Source organism: Oryzias latipes, chromosome 7 (assembly GCF_053564925.1).
Source record: "Oryzias latipes strain Hd-rR chromosome 7, Olatipes_Hd-rR_3.1".
Taxonomy (NCBI): domain Eukaryota; kingdom Metazoa; phylum Chordata; class Actinopteri; order Beloniformes; family Adrianichthyidae; genus Oryzias; species Oryzias latipes.
The window spans coordinates 32,978,152-32,993,746 of NC_136243.1; the positions used below are offsets into that span (position 1 = coordinate 32,978,152).

A 15,595-nucleotide genomic window follows, 5' to 3' on the forward strand; every position below is an offset into this window, starting at 1 on the left:
TCTGTTTGGTTATTGTGTTCCACATTAGGGACAATAATTTTAACCTGAGTAAATGAGCAAAAATATATGACTTGACAATACATAAAAAAAACTTGCATAGCAGTTACCTTAATTGAAACACTGAAAAGATTAAAGAAAATTTTAGACAAATATAAATAAATAATATATATAAATAAATAAATGTAATATATATAAAACTCAGACACTATGAACTTTATTGAACTAGGAAAGAAAATATATCTCACATGAAGAGACTTTTAAATAAAAAAGTTGGGAAACAATATAAAGAGAAAACTTCAGCATGTTTTCCAGATTTGTTTTGTCTTAAGAGTCGTTCGGTTTTAGTTACATCTTATCTATTTGATCCTTCTGTCTCACATTAGGGACAATTTAAGAGCAAATTAAACACAATATGTATGTACTGTATATAACTTGTAAACACATAAAAAACTTGCATAGCTTAAATTCAAATGAAAAGCAATGAAAGCATAACAAAAAATACATCTTACATGAAGGAAATTTGTAACAAAGAGACAAGTTCACTATGTTTACTGGATTTTTTTTAGAATCATTTTATTTTAGCTACATGTTACTGTCTCACATTAAGGACAAAATGGTTAATCGGATTAAATAGACAAAAAAACAAAGTGTAATTATGATGAGATCCATTTGTGACCTTTTTGTAAAACATATGCATAATTGTCAATAAAAAAGAAATAATTGAAATTATTAGATGACAAAGACGTAAAAATAAATCTTAAATATTTATAAAATGTACAATAACTTTGTTTTAATTTTCAAAGGATGAGATATAAATATAGATTGGTTTGACCATTTTTTTTTAAATTTAAAGTTAAATTAAAGCTACAAGCGCTTGGGAAAATCCCTGAATGACGGTTTAAGAAGCTCCCAGACCCACCCTTTTAAGTGAAAGCCCTCAGCAAAAAATGTTAAATTGTCTTTGACAGAAGTATTTGTTGCCTCCTTGCCTTTGGGTCGTGAGTTTTTCTTTTGCATATTTTTCATTCTTTTGCAGATCAGTTATTTTCTCTGTCCAACAGGCTGAGCCGTTCTAAGCTGGTCTTTCTGCTTAGAGCGGACCATCCAGGGGGTGACAGGTGAGTTAGGGAGGAGTCGAAGAGGCTGGATAAAACCCCCACTGAGACTGGATGAGACACTCAGGACTTGGCTCGCCTTTCAGTGTGCTCCACTGTTCTGCCAAACCTCTCTCAGTCTCTGCTCTCCTTTTTTTCCACATCTCTTTAAGAAGAAACAGCCATGTCTGTCCAGACGGTCAACATGAAGTCTCTCAGGAGCAACTATGGGAGCGGAGGTGCTGCTCTCAGCAGTGGCCGCAGTTTTGCTGGAGCAGGACAATCCTTCTCCTCAAGATCTGCTTTTTCAACCAGATCAAGAGCTGTAGCTAGCTTTCCAAGTGGCCTCAAGCTTAGGCCCGATGGTGGATTCAGCTCTGGTTCTGCTTCCAGCTTTGGTGTTGGTTCTGGCATTCGCATTAGCAGTGGTAGTGTTGCCGGTTTTGGTGGTGGTAGACTTGGTTTTGATACCGGCTTTGGAGTTGGAGTCGGAGGTCCTGCAATGCCGACAATCACAAATGTTCAGTACAACCAGGGCCTGCTGGCCCCCCTCAAAATGGACATCGACCCCAACATCCAGATTATCCGTAGCCAGGAGAAAGACCAGATCAAGGTCCTGAACAACCGCTTCGCCAGCTTCATTGACAAGGTGAGTTCATGTCCTCTACTGTCCAATGTTTGTGAGATCTGACTAAAAGATGCCAGTCTAATTTATCTTACAATGTTCCAGTTAGTATAATTTAATTAAATGCATTGAGGCACTGTAAACTAATGCTGCAGCACACTTTCTACAAAGCACCAACTGAGCTCATTTAATATTAAACAGTAACTGATACTCCCCCTCACAGAGAGTCAACAATGGGGACTCACCTGCCCAGTCTTGGATCTAAGATAAAAGTCTATCTGCTAAAAAATTCAAAAGACCATTAACTTAGTGAAACATCCCAAGGGATCTCAAACTGTATGATAGAAAATACATGCAGACACAATGCTTTAATTACAACGATTTTCAATAATTAGGTTCATTTTTAGTCAAGGACATTCTCCAATAGTGTATAAGATCAAACATTTATATATAACATATAACATTTATGAGGTGTAGAACCTCCCCTCGTCACATGAATTAGTTTGGATCAGAAAAAGTCTCATTTAGGCCTTCATCACAAATGTTTCACATAAGAAAAAAAAACATTTTTAGGATCTAAACATGGACATTTTTGGTATCTTGTATGTAAGTTTTAATTCATTTACTTTAAAAAATGGAATTACTAATTAAAGATGAAAGCTTTTTGTGGTTATTCACACAAAGTCCAACACAAAAGCATCATCAACCAGTTAGATATTTATGATTTGATGAAAAGCAAATGTGATAAAAAAAAAAGTATAGTATTTTAATTGTGTGGACAGACGATCTAAATGTGACAAATTTCTTAGGTCCGCTTCCTGGAGCAGCAGAACAAAATGCTGGAGACCAAATGGAGTTTCCTTCAGGAGCAGACCACTACACGTTCCAACATTGACGCCATGTTTGAGGCATACATCGCCAACCTCCGCAGACAGCTGGATGGGCTCGGAAACGAGAAGGTCAAGCTGGAGGGAGAAGTAAAGAACATGCAGGGATTGGTGGAGGACTTCAAGACGAAGTGAGTCCAAGTGGAAAATCTAACTTTATTGGTTGCATAGGTAGACAAAAACAATACAATCATTTTCCATCTGCTCCTCTTTCCACCATCAGATATGAAGATGAAATCAACAAGCGTGCCTCTGTGGAGAATGAATTTGTGATCCTCAAGAAAGTAAAGAAGAAATTTGCTGATTATTAGCTTTTGCAATTCTCTTTGCCCTTTATGACCACCTTTCCTCTTTCAGGATGTAGATGCCGCCTACATGGGCAAAATTGAGCTGGAGGCCAGGCTAGTTGCTCTTCAAGAAGAAATTAACTTCCTCAGAAGTATCTACGAAATGGTAGGTCCCAAAACCCACAGAAACCTAGACGTGTTCCCACAGACATTAGTCTGAACTCTGTCGAATAATCCTTGAAAATTAACCCAATATATTCACTCCACAGGAACTTTCTGAGCTTCAGGGACAGATCAAGGACACCTCAGTCATTGTGGAGATGGACAACAGCCGCCACTTGGACATGGACGCTATTGTGGCTGAAGTCAGAGCTCAGTATGAGGAGATTGCCAACAACAGCCGAGCTGAAGCTGAGAAGTGGTACCAGCAAAAGGTTAGCAGAGACTGTAATGGGAAAATCACCAAGCTGAGTTCAGTAGTTTAACAGCTATTTCCAATTTCTGCTTCTCAGTTCCAGGAGATGCAGGTTTCTGCAACTCAGGCTGGAGATGACCTTCGCAACACCAAGAGCGAGATTGCTGAGATCAACCGCATGATCAGCCGCATCCAGAATGAAATTCAGGCTGTCAAGGGACAGGTAACAACACTTAGTCTGTAGTCTGTGGTACAGCTTTGCTTAACAAGAAAATGACTTAGACCCACACTGCTTCTTCCTACTTTTCCACCACCTAGCGTTCTAACCTGGAGAACCAGATCGCAGAGGCAGAGGAGCGTGGAGAGATGGCAGTAAAGGACGCCAAGCTCCGAGTCAAGGACCTTGAAGAGGCCTTGCAGAAAGCCAAACAGGACATGGCCCGCCAGATCCGTGAGTACCAGGAGCTCATGAACGTCAAGCTGGCTCTGGACATTGAGATTGCCACCTACAAGAAGCTTCTGGAAGGAGAAGAGCTAAGGTAAAGCTAGTTCCCACAGACGGAAACAGTGCAGGATTTTATACATCAACAGCTAAAATGTCTCCTCCATTCTTGCTGTAGGATTGCCTCTGGTTGTGGCACCGCCAACATCCGGGTGACGTCTTCAAGCTCCAGTAGTGGTGGTATGTATGGACATGTAACTAACTGTATGAATTTAATTTGAGAAAGATCAGAAAATCCTCCAATTTTGTGCTGCTTTTGTCACCAGTGGGTGGTTCAGGTTTGAGCACTGGCTTTGGAGAATCAGGCATGAACTTCTACGATGCTGGGTTTGTCGGCCCTGCCATTGGAGGAGCCGGAGGATATGGTGCCAGGAGTTCCATGAGCACCAGCAGCCTCAGCTCAAAAAGCACCACTATGATCGCCAATACTCGTCATTACTAAAAATGTCTGCATTCATCGTCTCCTTTCACCCTGCTTGTCCCAATCAAGCTTTCACAAACTCAACATGTCTTCATATCATTTCTTGACCAGCTATACCCGAAATCATTTGATAAAGAACAGTCAGCCTGGTGTTCAGGAAAAAGGAAATAAATGGTTTCTTTGGACATAGTTCTTCCTGTACCACAAATGATAAAAACAATGTGAAAGCCTGACTGGTACTTAGTGATTTATGATGAAATGTACCACTGAAACACCTGAAATAAATCTTCCAGCTTTCACAGTTACTTGTTGCCTTGTTTTTGTTTCATGCAAATGAGAATAAATGAAACTGTCTAAACAAAAATAACAAAACATTTGTTTCCAATTTGTGTGAGAATTATTAGTCATGTGAAATGTGTTTATTTTGTAAAAAAAATTAAAAGAAAATAAACAATTTAACAAGTTTATGGGTAACCATGGTGCAGAGGTAGAGCGATCGGCCTCTATAGGAAGATCGTTGGTTCGGTTCCTATCTTGCCCGCCCATATGTCAAAGTGTCCTTGGTGGTTAGAAGTTAGCCCCACAATCAGTATGTGCATGAGTGAATAGGGCTGTGACTATAGAGCACCTTGAGCCGTCAAGGAAGGTAGTAAATGGCCATATAAGTACACGCCACTTACCATTTATGCCTTGCAGCTTTTATTCTCATTTAACCAAGTTAAAGTCTAGTAAGTTATTTTCTTTTTAATAATTAAAATTTAACATTCTTGAGTCCCTAAAGGCATTTAAATTTAACTGCATCTTCAAAATAACGGCAAAAATACTGCAGTGTCTTCTTCAGCTGTAACGGTTTCAGTTCCTTTGTGTTTTGTTCCTGGGTTTCCTGTTTTATTTTGTAGTATTTCCTGTTTTGTTGTTTTGAGTTTTACCTTGCCCCATCAGTCCTGAGTGTTTCCACCTGTGTCTTGTTGCCTTGTATGTATTTAAGTCCTGTCTTTCCCTTCCTCCTGTGCTGGTCCATATTGTATTCTTCCCTGGTTTCTGAGCTTAGTACATTTCTAGTGTTTCGAGTTTTGCCTGCCGTATGCAGTGGTCTTGTTTTTGTCTTTAGTTTTGTTATTAAACCCTATTCCCTGCATCTTCCTGCCTCCTCTCCTCTCTGCGCCTGGGTACTCCCTCATCCGCTCCCCGTGACATCAGCTGGTTCCATTGGTGTCTGAGCCACACCAGACCTCAGTAACCGATGCAAGCCAATGTCATGTCCAGTCTAGGTTGCTTCTGCAGGACATTCCTGTTTGTTCTGAGGGTTTTCTCAGCTACACTTCAAAGATTTTTTGTTACATTGGGTCTTCGAAAGGTTTCTGAAACCTTTTTACCTGGAATGTCTCCACGATGCTTTTTACTTGGTTTAGGGGAATCTCTGAGGGCTTCTTCGTCTAACCCAGAGGGTATCCATATCCCTTGATGGACTTGTTTGGTTCAAGGCGTCTAAGAGTTTCTTCTCAACCTGCCAAAATCTAAGAAGTCTCCTAATTGCCTCTTAACGTGTACGTAACGTGTCATAGGCATTCTGGATGGATGCGTTGTCCAGGCCTATGAAGGGTCGTAGAGAGGAGCGGCCGGTTCATCTTAAGGGGAGCTCAGGTGTATCTTGCAGTTTCCTTGACTCTTGTTAAAAATGGAGCCTACTGTTGTCATGCATGTGATAAGTGTATCGGTATGTTTTTGTGAGGCTAATGGAAGTTGCACACACTTACAGTATGACGTACAGGGGTTACTGTCATTTGGTGCCCTTAAGCCACACTCCAGTCATTGGTTAAGCCTAGGCAACTGTCCTTATGGCTAAATATGGGCCAAACAAAAAAGATAAACCTTTTCTGGGCATGCAAGAAGCTTACAAAACCCTCGTCTATGGAGTCATTTTTGTGCCATTATTCAAAGCGTAACACTCATTGTTTTGAAATTCTCTCGAAACAGAGCAGGACGCAGAGCTACAAATGTGCAACAAAAGCCAGCCAATCACAGACATGGATATGAAGGTGGATTCTGATTGGTCAGAAATTCTTGTAAAGTCATAAAGAATGGGATGGTTCTGGACCTCTGTGATCTCGTCAACCGATATGACTCTCTCCTACAATGTTTACACCACAGTGAAAACATAGAGAGTACAGCGGAAAATACAGGGCTCCAGACTAACTTTTTTCACTAGGAGCACAGTGGCCCCCAACTGAAAATTTTAGGGGCATAACCAGAAAATTTAGGGGCACATACCGTAAATCAACATGCCAACCAAATCTACTAATTTCCACTGTATTACTAATAAATACTTTATTAATAGATGCAGAAATTACAATGTGCTGTTTCAAATTCATTGTCACATTTTATTCTACACTTTTGAAGATGCAACAACGAGGTAAACTGACAGCACCATCGCTGTCATGACAGTACAAATAGTAAACAAAATACCATACATTTAGAATAAAAAAAGTTTTTAGTAACAAGTGATTACCGTAGTAACCTTTCGGTCATTTCACAGTTTCATACAATACTTAAATGTATGTAAACATTAGGGAATGGAAATTCATGTTGGCGACACCAAATAGGTGCAGCCAAGATGCACAATAATTTGAGATCACCCAGATGGACACAACGCTGCGCAGATCACCTGGTGTGAGACATATTTTTGTTTTTGCTCTAACATCACCTGTCAATCAAAACAAAAATATCACGAGAAGGGGTGGGAGCAAGACCCCAACCTGAGCGAACGCAGCTGGAAATTTAGTACTGAACTGACTGAAAGCTGCCCTACTGACTACAAAACAATGCATTATGGGACATGTGTCCTGATGGGTTTTTTGTAGTTCACTGATCAATTAAAATAATTAAAAAATACCAACTGATTATAAAAATGCTACATACATTAAAAAACATTAAAATAATTATAAAAGATGTAATATCACAGATCATACTTAGGGGGAGAGGCATATTAAAACTAAATTGAATGTTAAGGACAACTCCTAATTCCTGTTCTCCTTCAGTCTTAAACACGTCTATCGTTGCATTTTCCCCACGTGTTTTAAATGTGTCTTAGACTAAATTGTGTTGTCGCTCACACGTGTTTAATGTTAGAGCATGAATACGCATGTAGGTGTGGGACATTTATTCTCCTCAGCTGACCATCTCCCGCGGGAGCGGTGTGCTGCCGTAACAGCCGTGCATCATGAGAACCGTGGTTTGCTTCGCGAGTTTGAGACCCCTGCTGTACACTCTGGCACTGGTACACTAGCCGCAGGTCGAAAGAACGAATCAATAGTTCGCTTGCTCATAGCTCAGACGCACATATCAGGTTGTGATGATATTTGTCTCCGTTTCCTTCCCACAGATGTTTACGCACACTCGATTATCTCTTGGCCCCGCCCCTCTACATATTTTAGCCACTTGCAGTGACTTTCCCTATTCTTCTCACACGCATTGGTCGCCTCAGGCATCACTCAATGACACGCGAGTGTGCGCTCGCGTGTGCTCCAGTCTCATGAGTATTCGCGCGAGTGTGTGTGTCTGTCTGCGTTAGGGATGGGTACAGTGCCCCGGTATTGAACCAGCCCCGGGGCCACATTCTTCAAGACCGCAGTATCGTTCAGATCTGACCTGAACGGTTCTGCTATCGGTACTGGAGAAGTCGCTTTTTCTTTTTTTTTTTTGTGTCCAATTAATGATGATATTAATTTCGGTATTCTCGTTGAAGCGGAGAGCTCTGTCTGCCTATTTGTGTGCACGGGGGGCGGGGCTGTTGTTCAGATGGCACGCGCCGCGCGCTCACACACACAAGACAAGGCAGCGCACACACATTCAGTGGCGATCTCGTAGGGGACACGTGAGCGCCGTAGACTAAGAATACCCGTTTCTGCGTAAAATTAATGAAGTTTGCATGAAGGAGCCCCTACCATGCCGTCACCTTGCTGCTACGATGAACCTTTGTTGCACTGTTTGTGTAGAACACGCTGGGGCGGCGTGTTCTACACAAAACTAACAGGTAGAGAGGCGTGGCTTAGATTCACCGCCTATGATTCCAGACCCGTCACAAACTATCAGCTGCTTCCTAATACTTAATAATAATTAATGACTGATGATAGTTACTATCCGTAAAATTAATATCATTTATTGGGTTTACTGGATTTAAACAAAAATAAATAAATAGAAAGGAGTCTGCATCAAAGTGAATTTGTTTCCATCATCTCACTTAACTCTGGTGTTTGACAGACAGAAAAGTCTATTCAAGGTTGTGGAAAATGGACAAAAGATCAAAGGAAACATCACTCTCATAAAGAATACAAATAGATTAGAAATTAGATTAAATAATTTAAATGAATATCCTGTCTGGAACATTCTCATGTATAAAGTAAATTTTTTTGTTAAAAAAAGTGTTACATAATGAGGAAATAAAACACTTTTTGTTCTTAATTTGTTATTTATTTATTTTTTGTCCTCAGAAAGTATCGATAAGAGTACCGTTAAAATACCGGATCGATAAGCAGTATCGATAAGAGTAGTAGTACCGTTAAAACCTTAACGATACCCATCCCTAGTCTGCGTGCGTGTGCGCTCGCGTCTCATTGATGATTTCATTGCTCATTTCAGAGATCATTGACGTGCCCCTTCCACGTTTAATGTATAAAAAATAAGGAGGGTGGGGGAGGCAAATTTACTGGTCGCACATGTGCGACTGGGTGTAAAATTCAGTCGCATACTCTCAAATTTTGGTCGCAAAATGCGACCAAATGGTCGCAGTCTGGATCCCTGAAATAGGTTTTATTGTGAAAAATGGACCTGATACACTTTACACTGGCTTGCATGTTTCACGGTTTAGGTCGCTTATTTTGCCCCAACTCCCGTAGCCGGCTGCTACGACGTCCGGCCAAAATTGAAAGCCAACGAAATGGATTCAAAGCGCCAGAGGGCTGGACCGGAGAGGATACGAGCACCTCTCCCATTTTTCAAATTACATAAAGACTCTGGCGGCCGCACCAAGGCTGTACTTGATCCAGTGTAAACCCAGGTTTATAGTTAGTAAAGTAACAAAAATTATATATTATGTTCTTGTATCTATGCAGACTTCAAGTATTTGGGGGCAGGCCTCCATTGTTTTGCCCAGGACTACTAGCAAGACTAGCCAAAACCGTTTCCCCTCCAGCCCGCAGGATCTGGAGGGTCAAAAAAAGACAATGTCCATAGGACAGCCAAAATTTCCCCTTGCATGTTAAGTGCTCGCAGCATTCTAGTAGAAAAAGGTGCATAAATAACGGGCGGCCGTGGGGCAGCGGTAGTACGGTCGACCCCTGATCATAATATTGCAGGTTTGATTCACACCTTGCACTCCCATGTGTCAAAGTGTCCTTGGGCAAGACACTGAACCCCACCTTGCCTCTGGTGGAAGGTTGGCGCCAGTGTCTGGCAGCGGAGCCGCCACCAGTGTGTGAATGGGTGAAGTCGTGAATGTAAAGTGCTTTGGGCCATTCAGCAAGGTAGAAAAGTGCTATACAAGTTTACGCCATAAATGTTTTTTGTTCTACAAAAACCAGAATTGAGGAATCAGATTTCATTTTTTTTTTTCATTCTGCTTTTATTTTTGTATCTCACAAACAGTTACGTTTTTAGAACAGCAGCAATGAATAAATCTAAAATGACGATCAAATATTATATGATCAAGAACACAACCTAAATATAAAACACAACACATGCTACAAGCATGCTCCCTATTAATGACTAGGTGTCAACAAAAGAGAGGTTTTATTAAATATACTATCTTAAAACGAACCAAAATTGCTCCTTGGTACATTGGGCCAATTCAATTCAATTTTATTTGTATACAGTGATCCCTTGCTATAACGCGGTTTACTTTTCATCGTTCCCCTACTTCACGGATTTGCATCGTGCATTGTGTTCTGCATTCTGATTGGTTAAAAAGTCACTCCGCTTCTTCTCTACCTGTGCGTCAATAACGTTGCAGTTTAATATGTACACGTACGTAAAACAGCTTGCCAAAATTACAGTACGTACGTAAAAATTCTCTTGCATTTTCGAGTTTCTCTAAAATAGAAAGAAAAACAGTAGAAAAAAGAGCGACAACAACTGCCTATCACTATGTTCTTCTCCCTCTCTCTTGGGTTCCTTTTGTTCTGGCATGATTTCAGTTCACGTCCTGTTTTATTTTGAAAGGTTCCTGTGTTAGACATTGGTTGTGAGTTTTACTTTGGTTCTCTTCTGTCCTGAGTGTTTCCACCTGTGTCTCGTTTGTCTGCATGTATTTAAGTCTTGTCATTCCCTTACTCCTTGGCTGCTCCATAGGTTAATGTTTCCCTGTTCCAGTGCATTTCGAGTTTCAAGTTTTGAGTGTTTCTAGCCTGCTCTGCAGTGGTTTTTGGTTTGTTTAGTTATTAAAGATCCTGTTCCCCTGCAACCTCCTGCCTCCTCTCCTCTCCTCTCCTCTCCTCTCCTCTCCTCTCCTCTCCTCTCCTCTCCTCTCCTCTCCTCTCCTCTCCTCTCCTCTCCTCTCCTCTCCTCTCTGCGCCTGGGTACGTCCCTCCCATTCCCCCCGTAACATTATGGAGCAGCCCAGGAGGAAGGGAATGACAAGACTTAAATACATGCAGACAAACGAGACACGGGTGGAAACACTCAGGACAGAGGAGAACCAAAGTAAAACTCACAACCAATGTCTAACACAGGAACCTTTCAAAATAAAACAGGACGTGAACTGAAATCATGCCAGAACAAAAGGAACCCAAACACAAAGGTAAAGAAACAGAAACCGTAACATAACCCCCCCCTCAAGGAACAGCACCGAGGTTCCACAAACGAAACCCAGGGAGAAGGGGGCCCGAAAGTTTAACCCAAGGGCCAACAGCAGTCTGTTGAGATGGCTCCGGAGGACTACCTGGAGGCCGCTCTGTCCGGCGAGGCGGGTCCGGAGGGCGGCCGGGAGGCCGCTCTGTCCGGCGAGGCGGGTCCGGAGGGCGGCCGGGAGGCCGCTCTGTCCGGCGAGGCGGGTCCGGAGGGCGGCCGGGAGGCAGCGCCGTCCGGCATTGACAGTCCGACCAGCAAATGGCTGGCGGCTCGGGCTCAGAGTCTGGAGCTGGCGGCTCAGAGACCGCGTCTGGAGCTGGCGGCTCGGAGACCGCGTCTGGAGCAGGCAGCTCGGAAACCGCGTCTGGAGCAGGCGGCTCGGAGACCGCGTCTGGAGCAGGCGGCTCGGGCTCAGGGTCCGCGGCAGGTGGCTCAGGGTCCGCGGCAGGCGGCTCGGGGTCCGCGGCAGGCGGCTCGGGCTCAGGGTCCGCGGCAGGGGGCTCGGGCTCAGGGTCCGCGGCAGGGGGCTCGGGCCAGACATCTGGTGCAGGGGGCTCGGGCCAGACGTCTGGCGCAGGGGGCTCGGGCCAGAAGTCTGGCGCAGGGGGCTCGGGCCAGACGTCTGGTGCGGGAAGGGGTTGAGGTGTCTCCGATTCCCTCCGGTCTGCCATCCCCCTGTCCAGGACCCTCCTGGGAGCAGGAACGGGACGGGGTGCGACCGACACCCTCCTCGGAGCCGGAACGGGTCGTGGTGGGTCCGACACTCTCCTCGGAGCCGGAACGGGTCGTGGTGGGTCCGGCACCCTCCTCGGAGCAGGAACGGGTCGTGGTGCTTCCAGGTCCACCTCCGGAACCAAGACGGGTAGTCGTGAAGGGCGGCGGCGACGACGGCGGCCCCTTCTTACAGCCAGACGACTCCCGTCAAAAACGGAGGTGGGACACTGGAACCAGTCAGCCAAGTCTGTCATCTCCTCCTCCTGGCAATAGGCATTCCACAGCCACATGTCCTGATCAGCTGGGTTGAGGAAGAGGGCCCCTTGGAGTGCGTCCGGCTCCACCACAAGAACAGGAGAGGAACGTCGACGGGGGTGGTGGCGATGACGGCGACCCCCCCTCACAGCCAGGTGACTCCCCTCAAAAACGGAGCTGGGGAACTGGGGCCAGTGGAATCTGGTCCTCTCTGCCTGCAGGCAGTAGGCCTCCAGGAGTCGCATGTCCCTCATAGAGGAACTCGTCCGGCTGGTTTTCGTCTGCCTCCTGGCAGAATGCTCCAAAATGTAGCATGTCCCTCTCTGCTGGGTACTGATTTGGCTGCTCCATAATGTTTCGGGGGGAATGGGAGGGACGCAACCAGGCGCAGAGAAGAGAGGAGGCAGGAGGTTGCAGGGGAACAGGATCTTTAATAACTAAAACTAAACAAACCAAACACAGGAACCTTTCAAAATAAAACAGGACGTGAACTGAAATCATTCCAGAACAAAAGGAACCCAAACACAAAGGTAAAGAAACAGAAACCGTAACAAACACTGCCACTCCTTTCAATAAAACCTTTATAATTTCACACAATGTACATTACTCTCAGCTTTGGTCTTCGCAGACAGATACGGTGGCCCTGAAGTGCAAATCATTCAACAGATTACTCGAAAAATCTACAAGATCACAACGACATTTTAGAAAACAAAACAAAATTTCAGATACAAAAATTTAAAAAGCAAAAATGAAAAAACATTTCAGAACATTTAAGAAAACAAAATGAAATATTAAAAATTAAAAAAACATTTCTAAACCACAAGAGGCAGGTACTACGGGACAACGCTGATTGGATGATGATGTTTGTCAATCATTTGAACAGTACAATATTACAACAAATACTAGAAAGAAAAAAATGCTACTGTGCAAAACATCAAAATGTACAAAATATCCCCCCCCCCCCCCCAAAAAAAAAAAAAAAACTGTAAATGCTGTGTTATCTCCTTATACCTTGAGGTTGTCTGGGAGTTCTGAACGTCCTGCATAGGTAGGATTCATTGTGATGTACACAAAGCAGTTGGGATTCAGTTTGAGCATAGTTCCTTCAAAGTTAAAGTACTCCACTTTGTGCATGATGGCCCTCTGAATGCAGAGAACCTGTTGGGCCACTACAGATAGGAGCTTCAGCTCAATGCGTTTGAATTCATCAAGGAATGCCCAGGCTCCAGTTGAAGCTACACCTTTAAAGAACTGCGAGTAATAGTACATTAACATTACTGGTACAAGCAATGATACAACAATCAAAAAGGTTGTTTTTTCCAGTTAGTTGTTTACTTTTTCCATAGCGAGATAACTTCGGAACAGTTGAAGACCACACACTGAACAGCAAGAGCTTTGGCCAAGTCTTTGGTGGTTTCCGTCTTTCCTGTCCCAGCCGGACTCTCCGGAGCACCACCGAAGTTCACATGGAATGCTCCAATCTGAAACAATGTGAAGCTTTAGAGTACTCAGTACTGTCCCAGTGAGAGGATGAAAAGCCAGTGAACAAATGTTTTTACCAGGCTTCAGTAGCATCTATCTGTCAGAGCAGTGATCACTAGACGAGGTGAATTCTCCAGGTCCTCATAGGCATATTTTACATCACAGTTTATGCTGTGGACTCGAACATTGTCATTCCTCCAGTAATAGCGAAGCTGAGCTAGCCACTCAACGTCAATTTCATGTGATACACCTATAAAAACAGGCATATTCAGTACATGTAAACTACGTGCATTTTCCTTGAGTGCTTTGCATCATTAAAAAACATCTTAACACAGTAAGTACCTTTCTCGATGAGATCCATGACTACATTCCTGGCATGGACATCAATTGATACCAGTGCTCTAAGAGTAGTCCTTGTCTGTTCAGGCAGTTCTCCTCTCATCAGTTCTACAATTTCATTTACTTGATTTTTTAGTTGTTGATGATACTTTTTTAAACCCTGTAGGGACCAAAAACATGTTTAATATTTAAATTAGGGCTGCATAACTTAAACAGCATATAAACTGCATAGACAGAAACATTCAGAGACTGTTTTATTTTTTTTATTTATTTTTTTTAAATGGTTTATTTCATACGGAGCCCGTGTCCTGACATTAAGATATAAAAATATATCTTGTTCCCACAGATTAATATCTTGTTCCCACAGGTTATTATGTCGTTGGCACGAAATACTATTCCGTTCCCACAAGATACTATTCCGTTCCCACAAGATACTATTGCGTTCCCTCAAAATACTATTCCGTTCCCTCGAAATGATTAACTCGTGCGAACGCAATAATTATGTCGTTCGAACGCAATAATTAATCCGTTCGAACGCAATAATTATTCAGGTCATAAGTCATACACGCGGATAAAGATCAAGTCAAATGAATTACACATTCACAAATCACAGATGTAGAAAGGGGATATTACTCGACTGGCTTTTTCACAGCTACCTGTCCAGTCTAAAAGCACAATCATATCTATCTATGATTGGGAGAAACAACAATATACAGCTTTTGTAGATTTTTTTCCCCTACTGGACTGATTAAGTACCCGATGCGGTGATTTTGCAAAATAAAACATTTCTCAAAATCAAAAATAGTTCAGACTATTAATAAAAGGATTACAGTATTGAATACTTCTTCAGCGGACCGGCCTTCTTCAATTCATTTTCTTAACCCGCTATAACCTATGTATAACCTCTTCCATCCCTGTGCTGTCCTTGCGCCAAAGCACCCCGACTACTACCGTGTCAACCTGCTGCTATGATGACCGTATTTAGCACTCTCTGTGTTGGACACACTGGAGGAGCGCGGGGGAAAACAACTCTGAGCTAAAGAGGATATGAACAGGTAGAGAGGAAAAGCAGGTAGGGAGGCGGAGGAGGGGCGTTGGCTTAAACTGTCAGAGAGATGGAAACACGGGCGTCAGATTCACACGCAGCTTTCCCTGCGGGAGTTGAAGCAGAGACTTTCTCTGGGATGATCTCATGAACTCAAACATGGAAACATGATTACCAAGTAGAACTCTCCAAAATATTAAACCTGATCTCTCAACATTCTCCGTGTCTACCATGCATTGATACACACAGACATGCAGCGATCAGACAATAACGTTAGCTCGTAGCTCCGCCCACACGCGACCGCGGTGTCAGCTTTAAACAACGCAACTTCTAAGAGGAGGGGCGGGGCGGCAAACCCCCAACAACAGGTTAGATGACAGAACCCATTAAGCGTCTCTGCCTGGCAGTGGCGGTTCTACCCTGAATTACTCCCCGGGCGAGACCCTCCCCAGGCGCCCCCCCCCCCCCCCCATAGTCACAACAGAACTTTGTTTGTCTTTGTCAACTGAAATGTTTTATTGTCATTGAAATTAAGAAGTGGATACAAAAGATGTCTGAACAGCATTATAAAAGTTATCAGAACACAAAAAATAAAAGACCATAAGCATGGCAAAAATACAGTTAGCTAAGAAAATATTGAATCAAACTCAATATTAAATAAATAATATAAAATAAATATTTTAAAA

The 15,595-nt window shown here is 43.1% G+C and overlaps 1 protein-coding gene and 1 long non-coding RNA gene across 2 annotated transcripts; one reads left to right on the plus strand and one right to left on the minus strand.

Moving 5' to 3' along the window:
* Window positions 1-969: 969 nt before the first annotated feature.
* Window positions 970-4,536, plus strand: LOC101168116 (keratin, type II cytoskeletal 8-like). The gene is made up of 9 exons (XM_004070276.4): window positions 970-1,743; window positions 2,529-2,737; window positions 2,830-2,890; window positions 2,964-3,059; window positions 3,163-3,327; window positions 3,406-3,531; window positions 3,627-3,847; window positions 3,929-3,990; window positions 4,077-4,536. Exons 1-9 carry the CDS (start codon window positions 1,279-1,281, stop codon window positions 4,250-4,252), a joined length of 1,581 nt encoding a protein of 526 aa, XP_004070324.1. The 5' UTR covers window positions 970-1,278; the 3' UTR covers window positions 4,253-4,536.
* An 8,505-nt stretch (window positions 4,537-13,041) lies between these two features.
* LOC144993842 (uncharacterized) lies at window positions 13,042-15,323 on the minus strand. The gene is made up of 3 exons (XR_013657104.1): window positions 13,868-15,323; window positions 13,603-13,775; window positions 13,042-13,524 (listed from the first exon to the last, which is right to left on the minus strand). It is a non-coding gene; the product is annotated as an uncharacterized LOC144993842 (long non-coding RNA).
* Between the last annotated feature and the right edge of the window lie 272 nt (window positions 15,324-15,595).

Excerpts from the sequence above, each read along its gene's own strand:
- LOC101168116 (XM_004070276.4), top strand. The coding sequence starts at position 1,279 with ATGTCTGTCCAGACGGTCAACATGAAGTCTCTCAGGAGCAACTATGGG. Across the intron at positions 3,532-3,626 it reads TTCAGGCTGTCAAGGGACAG|CGTTCTAACCTGGAGAACCA; the intron begins GTAACAACACTT and ends TCCACCACCTAG. Across the intron at positions 3,848-3,928 it reads CTGGAAGGAGAAGAGCTAAG|GATTGCCTCTGGTTGTGGCA; the intron begins GTAAAGCTAGTT and ends TTCTTGCTGTAG.